This window comes from Parasteatoda tepidariorum, chromosome X1, assembly GCF_043381705.1.
Source record: "Parasteatoda tepidariorum isolate YZ-2023 chromosome X1, CAS_Ptep_4.0, whole genome shotgun sequence".
Classification (NCBI taxonomy): domain Eukaryota; kingdom Metazoa; phylum Arthropoda; class Arachnida; order Araneae; family Theridiidae; genus Parasteatoda; species Parasteatoda tepidariorum.
Window position 1 is genome coordinate 11,586,333 of NC_092214.1, and position 11,333 is coordinate 11,597,665.

At 32.2% G+C, this 11,333-nt stretch overlaps 1 protein-coding gene across 6 annotated transcripts in view; it reads left to right on the forward strand.

The window, feature by feature from the left end:
• LOC107436183 (troponin T) overlaps positions 1 to 10,696 on the forward strand; it is an 82,220-nt gene extending 71,524 nt beyond the window's left edge. For all 6 annotated transcript variants that reach the window (XM_071187413.1, XM_071187416.1, XM_071187415.1 and 3 more), the window contains 3 exons: positions 4,886 to 5,083; positions 7,955 to 8,052; positions 10,501 to 10,696. In XM_071187413.1, coding sequence (XP_071043514.1) covers positions 4,886 to 5,083; positions 7,955 to 8,026 — 270 coding nt within the window. In that variant the 3' untranslated portion in view covers positions 8,027 to 8,052; positions 10,501 to 10,696. The remainder of the gene's footprint in view (positions 1 to 4,885; positions 5,084 to 7,954; positions 8,053 to 10,500) is intronic.
• Positions 10,697 to 11,333: the final 637 nt, after the last annotated feature.

Here is an 11,333-nt window from a genome sequence, read left to right on the forward strand (position 1 = left end):
AAGAATATTTAAAAAAAATAATCGAAATAAAAGTTATTTAAAAGATATTTTCTTAAAAAAAATTTCTTTAAGCCGTTATTTTTTTTTTTTAAAAAAAAAGCATTTAATCTTTAATTGAAACATTCTTACTTTTTTTTTCATTTTTTAGCAATTTTAAATATAGATTATCAATAATGATACTATTTTTACATTCTATATACTTATATCTGAACATTTAAAGCAAAGTATAATTTGTCTAAAATAAGAACTACCCCAGACATTCATCTGGACCGGTGACTATGGTAACGAGGTTTGACTTTTTCAAGTAGGGCAGTACGCAGAAATATTTGCCCACACGTTAAGATATTATAGATTATAGTCTTCAAATGTAGCCATAGCGTTAGGAAAAAACATTTCAAATATAGGCACAAGAATTTATTTTTAAAATCTCCTTTATTCTATTTTTTTTTTTAAAAAGTTGATATTAAAAGGTTGCCTCTTGATTTCAGTAACATTTTTATTTTACAATAATAAATTCATTGAAAAAACTTAAAGAACAAAATAAAATTTGAAAACTATTTATTGAAATTTTATTATGAATTAAATAGTGAATCGGAAGCATAATAATTATGGAAATATTCATCAAATCCTACATTTTTTAAAGTAATATACCCATTATATCATTACTTTTATAATACCTACTCGATAGAAATGGCAGCATTTTAAAACACATTTACAAAATCAAATAAAAAACATTTAATCTAATAATATATATTTATTAAACCTTTAGAACAAAACTATTTATTACCACAAAGCTCGTTAAAAATGCCTTCTAAAAATGCTTTTTAACTCAAACGAAAGTAATAACTAAAATTGCAGTCAATATATAAACACTATTATTTATACTGAAACCAAAATGCATTAAATTCCAAACCATGTAAAAATATGAACCGTTTGAATAAAGTATACAAAAAAGAAATAAAGTTTAAATTCGAAAAAATTTGTCAGATTTTAAGGGAGTTATAAGGCTAATGTTGCTTAAATGAAAGACTAAACATGCATTTCAGCCCTTATTAAATGCTTTGATACAGAAAACAATCTAGACTAAAATTATTCTTCTTGAAGATTTGATAAAATGATTGGTCAACATTTTGAGTACTTCAGGTTCAATTAACTGTTTCGTTATTTCTTGCTTCCCAAGTCAAAATTCTTGGTATTCCCATCTAACCATTTTGATGGTCTATGTTGATTTCAGTGTGATTCATGATGGTCCAAAATCATTCTATGGTCACCATCATCCAACATTTTCCGTTCATGGTTTTTGAAATGCCAGCAAACTTCCATCATTCCATGATGAAAAATGTTTCTTTAATACTGACCATCAAGAGAAGTTTGATTCTCCTGGACCAACAATCCATGATGATCCGTGATTATACCACGATATTTCCAACTATACATTTCTGTGATGGTTTAATTGGAATTCTTGTTGGTTTTTAGGAATATACCATCAAAACAATTTTTTTTATGTTGGTCATACATAAATCTATCCGAATTCCTACAATGGGATGATGGTTGTTCATGATCGTTCCAACATTTGATTTCTAAGAAACTATGGTGGAAATTTCTGATGGTTTAATATGAACAAACCATCAAAACAAGTTGCTATTCTTATGTTGGACCATCATAAATCTGTACGAATTCCTACTGATTGGGTGATGGTCACTTATGTTGGTTGCCATCAAAAATATAATGGTTCATAATGGAATTATTGATGGTTACCATCAAGATTATGTTGGTCCATCAATGGAAAACAATCAAGAATTTTAACTAGGATTTATAGTCATAAGAGCTACTCCAGATCTGAAGTGAAAAATAGATTTGAAAAGAAAGTTGTAGCACATCATATGGAATTATGGACTTTTATAGTTTCGAAGAGAAGGAAACTTTATTTTTGATGTATTATTATCATTTTTTAAATATAACAAAAGATATAAGAAAACTTGATTTTAAAAAAGACAGCAATTTGTATATAATTTTCCTTGACATTAAGAAATGAATGAATTAAAGTAAGTAATATTAGGCGGTATAATTCAAAAATAAAATATTCTAAATTAAGGCATTTTAAAATGAATGTATTTATTTGAAAATAAATATAAAAATGAAGACAATTATAAGAACTGACATTTATGCGGAATCAAATTATTCAAAATATGCCAAATACTAGGTACTAAAAGTGTAGGTTTAAATTAGGTAACTATATAAAATTTATTTTTTAAATAAAAATAAGAGCACGATAGTTCAAGGGATAGAGCGTTCGTCTTCCAACTAGGTAAACCGGGTTCGAATCCCAACGATGGCTGATAGATGCGAATCTGCATCTGGCTTGCACCTACCACAGTGCGGACGTGAAATATCCTCAGTGGTAGACGGATCAGGGTTTAGAGTCCCTTTGCTGTCAGGCTAACCGTGGGAGATTCTCGTTTTCTTCCTCTCCGTGTAACGCAAATGCGGATTGGTTTCATCAAAAAGTCCTCCACGAAGGCAAATTTCTCCCAATACTTGAGCCAGGAGTTCCCTTGCCTTCTGGACAAGGCTACGGAGTTGAACATTAGTAGTCGTAACCCCCAAAACTGGGTCGGCTGTTCAACGACGGTTATAAAATAAAAATAAGCATTACTAGAGAAAACTTTGTTTAATGAATGGATAATTAAATTCAGAATATTTAGGTCTTAAATATCCCTTCCTGATTCTCTCCTTCCAAGGATTTTTTCAAAATTTGAGGGGAGATTAATCACCATTTTTCGATTACCTGCCTGGCCGGGCATATAACAGTATTGCCCTTTTAAATTTACGCTTTCATGTATAGGGTGTGCACAACATAAATAAATAAAAATTTTAAAAGATTAAGAAAATAACCAAACGACGAAAAAAAATCTCGAATAAGCCTAATCAATAAAAAAAGAAATCCGAAAATGAATTACGAGGAACACTAAGAGATTGCATTCTTTATTTTAATTCAAACATTTGTCTAGATAGGCGTCGGTTTAGATTGAATTATGAATATTCATAGTACCCTTTCATTTCTCCCTTAAGTCTAAATGATTGTATGATAATGAGTTTCCTTCATACAAGCTTTTAAAGAGTTTAATATAAATAAATTACGACAATATTTGTTTTATTGAAAGGACAGGATTTTATTTCTTCTCTACCATCTACAGAGTCATTCTTTCTGCAATTATTATTAATGCCTTGTTTCGTTTTGATTTAACATCTGAATTCAAAACATCTACTAACTAATGTGTTATCCAGATAAAATTATTTAGTATACTCGTAAAAATGACTAGCTAAAAAAAATTAACTATAAATTTGTAAAATAAAATTATGTTTTAGTACTAGACCTTAATGTTAATAATACGATTTAAATAGATAATTTTTCTGTAATCTTAAATTTAAAATACTTCACTTGCCTTAAAAGAAATGCAATTTTAAATGCAAATGGAAAAAAGAGCGAATATTTCGAAGCACTTTTCATTACGAATGTTATAATTTAAATTAAACAAACGATCTTGTTTTGAAACACCAAACTTACGGACGAGTACATTTCAGAAAATGGGTGCATTACAGAAGTCTCAATTAGTCAACCTCTTTTATGCTTTTATAAAAATAGACCGATTTTCACTTCACCTACTTTTTTAAACTACCAACACCCACGAGTTAATAGATGAAGCAAAAATACCCTAATAGCTTGTTAAAGCAGACGATTATTAAGTCAATAATTTAAAATTTCTTTTCCTTTTTAAAAGTTTTTTTTTTAATTATGCAATCAACAGCGAAAATTGTGCATTTTGGCAAAACATTACTTGCACATGCCCTCACCCCGACTCTACGCCTATGTCTTCAAAAATTTTAAAAATAAATAATAACCTCCAAATAGTGAAGTGAATTTTCTATTTTACTAACTTATCTTGGAGATTTATTTTCCCTATTTCCCAAAATATTTCAGAATATTTAAAACTTTAACACATTTTACGGGGGAAATGAGCTGAATTGATTTTTGCAGCCACTTAACTCTTAGAGAAAGCAATAAAATCCCATTTTGTTTGCATTTCAAGCGAAAAACTCAGACAAAAAGGATTTTATCAATAGCAATTAAGCTTAAGAACGCATGTGTAATGTATGTTTAAAATTACTTTTATAATAAATGAAGCTATAATTTTATACATAAATTTAGCTTTGTTTAGATGAAAATGTATGTAGTATGATAGTGCTACAAAATGCAAATTCTTGTTTTCCATGCAGATTTCTTTTATGGCTAAGATTTATTAAATAAATAGTTGATACTAGTTTAAAAGATAAAGGTGTATCAATTGCCATTTTAATTATGTCTAGCATTTATGAATTAAAAACCTGTTTTGTGCTGTTTAAGTATTTCAAAAGGTGATTTTCTATTGAACGAATTTTCCATATAACGAACTTATTATCGGGATTTAGCGACTTCGTTAAGTAGAGGTTCGACTGTAGTTCTAGAATAAAGGCTTCATTCAATTACGAGACTTTTGTTTTATTCAGGTAATCATATTTCTAAGATCTGACATATAAAATAAAATTCAAAAAAATGATTAAAAATGAAAATAATAAATGTGTGATAAAAGGCATTTAAAATTAATAAAAAGAGAGAGACCATAAGTCCCCTCAGTCAGCGGAATCATAACATAATTCAGCGGAATAATAACATAAAAAAAAATAATATTCCCTCTCTTAAATATGACAAAAAGGATATCTTCAAATTATTAAAAGAGTGATCGTCATGATCTTGCATGAAATTTCTTTACAGAGTTTCTCTCTTGAGGTACCTAAAAGTTTTTCATAATATCGATTGTTGGTTTAATTAAAATTTTTGTAACAGGGATACATATCACATTTGGAAGCTCATTTTGAATCAGAATGGGAGAACAAAACTAAGAGTTTTAAAGATCGGGGTCCATCAAAGCTCATAAAATGGGATCCAAATGCTGCAAGAAATAAGGAGAAGCAAGAAATCACTGAATCTATTGAAGAAGAAGACGATCTAGGAGAAAACCCTTACTTAACTGATCCTGATAATGTAAGTTTTTACAGCCATTTTTTTTCTATACATAATTCGATTTACATTTGAGATCATATACTGCGGGTTTTTACAACCATTTTTTCATACATAATTCAACTTACTAAACTAAACTCAGCGTCGCGACAGCCCGTAGAGGGCCAAGGCCTACTGTGCCCATCTCAGTTTTCTTAACCATGGGCTCTGGGGTGCAGGAACTGATGTTCCGGTCAGGTGGTCAGCCTAACGCGGAACCCCCAGTGTTTAGTTCCCAAGCATGCTTGGTACTCATTTATCGACCCACTGAAGGGATGAAAGGCTGAGTCAACCTTGCCCGGCACGAGGATCGAACCAGGGACCTGTGGCACGACAGCGCGAAGCGCTACCGCTCAGCCACCGGGCGTCAATTCAACTTACATTGAGGTCATATAATGTAAGTTTTCACAACCATTTTTTTTTTCTATACATAATTTGATTTACATTTGTGGTCATATAATGTAAGTTTTCACAAGCATTTTTTTCATACATAATTCGATTTACATTTGAGGTCATATAATGCAACCATTATACACATTACAACCAACAACAGTTTTTACAACCATTTTTTTTAATGCAAAATTCGATTTACATTTGAGAACATGGTCATAAGGTGAAATTCACACAAATTCTTGCGCGATTAGGGAAGTTACTTATACTAGCAGAGCCGATAATTTTCACTACATTTTACTGAATTTTTAATAATAATAGCTTTGTTTAGATTTATTTTCCTCTGTACAATGCATAAAATATTTTTAAAAAAAACTCTCATAACATTTTATTTAATAATCGGATTTTTATGTACTTTGACGCTATCTTAATGGTTCGAAAGCATTACTTTTTTTCGAATAAAGAAATGCATTTTGATCCTCAAAAATTGGGACCTTTCCTATTCATTTTAGTAAAAATATTATAGGGGATTTTCATGGTAAAAACTGCATTTTTCACTCATTTTGATGCACTATAATATTGAAAAGCAACTCATGGAAATAATTGCACGTCAGTCAGTAGTATATGTGGACTCGTGAAATATGGTCACCCCGTCGCCATTGGCGATCAACAAATTTTGAGTGGAGATTATATTTTTAGTTTTTCAATTATGATCTGAATGAATTTTTTTTTAATATTTATATAAAAAAATCAGTTTTGCAAATTAAGCTCGGACAAATCTCCCCCGTTTTCAACCTTATTTTCAACATTCATCGAAAAAAAACTTCGCTCTCTCGCGTGTTCCTCAAATTTCTGAATCCGCTTTTTGTAATAATATAGTTTTAAAAAAATAAGAATTTAAAAAATTTTGTTAAAAGATATAAGTACTGATTACTGAACTGCAATCGAAAACCGCATGTATTTACTATGAAATCAGTACGAAATTGAACTAAAAAAAATCGAAAGGTTTTTCCTTAGTGCGATTCCAGATTCAGTAATAGTTCCGTTTTACTCATATTTCTACATAAAATTATTTAGAAATAAATAAGTATAATTGCCAAAAAAAATTATCAAAAAGAAAAAAAAAACATGTGGGCTTATGAAGAAATCGGAGCAAATCAAACGCTTTCGTCAAAAAGTTATTACTCAAAAGCGTAATTCGTAATTAACCCGCATAATAATATTCTATTATATTGGATTTAAGGTGAAATCGGTGAAAAATCAAACGAATATGGTCGAAAATCAATTTGCGTTGGTTACTCATATACGCTAATGGAGATTCGTTTGTCGCAATAGTTTAGTTTTAAAAATATGGGAAGTCCGTAGTGGTTCGAAAAATAATCTAAATTCAAGATGAAATTGGCGTTAATCGACCGTGTGAGTTAATAAAATGTTATTATTCACTTGCGGATTCAAAATTCATTCACCGCAATAATATCCTATTAAAAATATCAGGATTTCATAAAATGATGTAGAAATGTATAAAAATAATTGTTGAAAAGCAGCATTGATTTACGATGAAATCGGCACTAAATCGAGCTCATCAAAATTTAACCCGTAACTATTAATTTCGTGTTTAAAAAATGGAAGAAAAAAAATTTCCATTCATATTAATTTCAGCAAAATAATAATAGGAAGAAATATTTGCCTTTATCCACACCAATAGCGTAATTCTTGTGCAATCCTGCTTCCAGAATCTTTCTTCGTAATTTGAAATCCTCCAGCATTTGGCGAGCAAATCAAGGAATAAGTTGCTTTGATAATGTCATTTCCGGAAAATGTACTTGGGGACAGATGTCCACCTGAGTACACAATGCTTATGAGGACATCTATTAAACATTTCATTAAAAAGAAAAAAAATCCTCCATACTCAAACTTTCCTACAGAACTGTACTCGGGTCCAGGACAAGTTAGTTAGTTAGTTAGTTTATTAGGAATAATATAAAGTGGTTCCCTACAATGAGAACATCCTTTAATAAAAGATGTTTATGGGTTATTTGAGTGTAACTTCCTGCTTTCGACTAATGTTTATAAGATTCTATAGAAGGTTGTGCAATTTTGCCAGTGAAAATACTGTGATTTTTGATATCTGTGTAGGGTTGTTTGTAGACCACCTTATCTGCTCTTTCATTACCCGAACAGAAAATTATTTCATATTCTTTTAGGAGTAAATTTCTATTTAAAATCTTTAAGGCAACAACGTAATTTTTTGAATATATTTTTTTGGAAATAAATTGCGGGGCATTCAGATGTAAATACGGAGCATTTCAAATGTCAGATATTGTGGAGATAGGGGTGGCGCCCCCAACATGGATCCAGGACTAAAAAATACAGCTATCACACGAAGCAAACGTTGCCCGATTCTTAATATGCAAAATATTTTTACTAGAAAAACAATGAATTCAAGCACTGTTTCTAACTTTTCAGAAACAAGAAACAGATGAAGTAGCAGAAGAAGAGGAAAGAGAGGAAGAAGAAGAAGAAGGAGAAGAAGAATAAAAATGTATTTTGAGTAGCAAATCTTAGTAAGTAGATTTATAATTTACTTTTAAAAAGCAATTTTATTTCAAACATCCCGCAGTGGACTCATCATTAAGACAAGGCTCCCAGCAGATCACCGAAGTCAAGCATCACTGGCTGCGGTCAGTGTGCGGGTAGGTGACCACTTGGATCAGTCTGCGTAGGGACCGAGGGTATGCGGAATGGGTCCTCGTTAAACTGTTCTACCGTAAAGTACCCGACTTCGCGTGCAGGTCGTCGGGCTACCGAAGCGGGGGTGCCATCCCCTCTGCAGAGGATCAAAATTGTGATCTATTGGGACCGTGTCTTCACGATCAGTCCACACCGGTTTTAAAGATCTGTTTAAACGATCCAAGTTCTTGGACTGATTGCGATTGATTGTTTTGCTTTGAGCCTGGATTGTGTTATCCAAGTTAATTGGATGAGCATGTTTTCATCCTCCTTCAACCAATCAGTTTCTTAAGACGTCAGCAAGTGACATTTTGTTGCCCGTTTTCACATATTCTAAACCATTGATCTGTTTGCATTATGATTTTATTTGAATTTATTTAGTAATTGATGCAAGTATGATTTTATAGTGTTGAATATAAACAATATGACATTCAAGAACTACAATTTATTGCATTCCTCCTAGAAACCCTCAGCACAAATCGACACATAAAATGGATGATTGACTGAGTGATGGTTTCGACTACTAAAGGATCAAATTTCTTGGTAACCTTTTTAGGAGGTTAAAGTTGGACGTTACATAACCTGGCTTCGAATAACTGCAAGACAAATATTTACAAAGAAAAGATTCCAGTCGTCAACCCTTATTTTAACCGTATCATAATTTGACCATTCATCGTCCATGGATGATATAAATTTCCTTCTGAATGTTACCGTGAGATTGTCTACCGATCAGCTTTGGTGAATGTCCGAAATATTTGATAGATCCCAATTTATTCGTTGATATTATCATATTTATTCGTTTTTTTAATATCTACGCAGTAGACTGATAGTTGAGACACGGTTCCCAGTAGAACACCGAAGACAAGCATCCCTGGCTGTGGTCAGTGTGCGGGTGGGTGACCACTTGGATCAGTCTACGAAGAGGCCGAGGGTGTGCGGTATTGGTCCTCGATAAACTGTTCTATCGTAAAGTGTCCGACATCGTGTGTAGGGCTACCAAATCGGGGGTGCCATCCCCTCTGCAGAGTATCAAAATTGCGATGGTATGTCTTCGAATCATCCTCAGGGATGCTTCCCAGACCGTCTCCATTGTGTAACTCTAGTGCGACGTAAATAAATTACTCATCATCATCATATCTGGCTAGACAGCCCAGGGTGGGCCAGTGCCTTCCTTTGAATTCGAATCCTCTTCTCTCTACTTTTGACACTTGTTCACCAGTTTTTCTCCTTTAGAGTAAGGAAATCAGTCTCAACTAAATCCAGCCATCTCAGCCTGGGTCTACCTCTTTTCCTGTTCGTTAGGGGTTTGTGTAATAGGATTTTCTTTAAATTTGAGTCATCATTCCTTCTGAAAATGTGAGCTGCCCAGTTTATTCGATTTATTTTAATGAATTTCACTATATCTGGCTCTCTGTAGATTTTATACAGTTCAGTATTATATCGTCTTCTCCAGGAATTATTTATTTTTATCCCACCAAGGATGGCCCTCAAAACTTTTCTCTCAAAAATGGCAATTTTATTTTCACCAGCTTGAGTTAGGTTCCAGGTCTCAGAGCCATAGGTAAGTATTGGCCTAATTAATGTTTTATAGAGTAAAAGTTTCGTATTTTTTGATAAAAGAGAGGATTTGAAAACATGTTTTAAACCATAAAAAGCTTTATTTGAACAAATTAGACGACTCCGAATCTCATTGTCTATGTTATTGTAGGCAGTAACTATTGAACCAAGGTAAGTAATATTCTGAACAGTCTGAAACCTGTGGGAACCAATCTCCAGATAGGATTCAGTAGGATTTAATTTAGCAAGTACAGGCATGTATTTGGTCTTATCGGTATTGATGATTAGTCCCATATCCCTAGCAGCAACAATACGACAACAATACTTACTACAACAATAATATCTGCTGAGGATAATATCAGTGTTCGGAGTAACGATTAAATGCGGCATTTGACCTTAAAAAACATTGATGTAGGACATACCGGGCACTTAACTAGACCTAGTGTATATTTCGGACCAATGTTAATATCCACCGAGAGAAGTTAACAACCACCAATTTTGGTCATTCACAGTAGCTGCATTTTTTCTAAGTACATAGGCGAGGTGAGTTTATTTAAATTCATGAAAGGAACTTTTGCATCTTAAACTATTTGATATCATAAGCAATTTAATTTTGGATGAAAAAATGTCTTCATAAATCAATGTATATTTAATATATTAAGAGAATAACATTAAAAGCTTAGAACTTATTAAATTTTTATGAATAACGTATTCTTCTTTTTCAGTGCCTAATGAAGCTTTTGTTACGCAATGTTTCTTGGAACTTTTCAACAGCTTCAATGTTTCAAAAATTGTGCATTTCAATATTACTTATTGTGTATGTTTTTTTTAATGTTTGAATGATTATAATTTATACGCAACAACAAATTGAAAGTTTTATATGTAAACTTATTAATGCAAAATATATGAATAGCTCTGCAACTGGTTTTGTTATTCATTTCATTTAAATACAACGACTTCTTTTTAAACTTCTATATTTGCTGCTGATTTAACGGACAACAAAACGTTCGCATAAAATTCGGCAAGACTTGATATAAACATCTCATATTTTTACCTAGCAGAAATGATATATAAATAAATTAAAAATAATGCAAGAAATTAAAAAGGTATATTTTCAATACATGTCTGATGTTTAATGTAGTTTGATTGTACTATTTTTTATTTTATTTCTAATGGCAAGGCAAAAATAAAAATAAATGAAAAGAAGTAACAATAAATTGAGCGAAGTTCTCTGGCCTTCCAATAAAGCCGCGCAGTCTCGGAGTCGCCCCTAAGGACTGCACAGTGGTGTCTATCCATAGGGATGTTACAGTAAGGACTTGAGAAGATGTCATGTCCGGTTAGTAGACAGAATTGGGCCACACGTGGAACCCTCAAGAGATCTTTCCAGCACTCAGATTTTACTCTCTCATTTATTTGTTCACTCAATTGCCCTATTAAAGTTTGTTTTAAAGAAAGAAAGAAAGTGGAGAGGAGCTCCATTGAAGAAGCCCTTTTTAGCCCGAGCATCTGCTTGCTCGTTTCCAAAGACAGCCACTGGAGAATCACACGTTTCTGT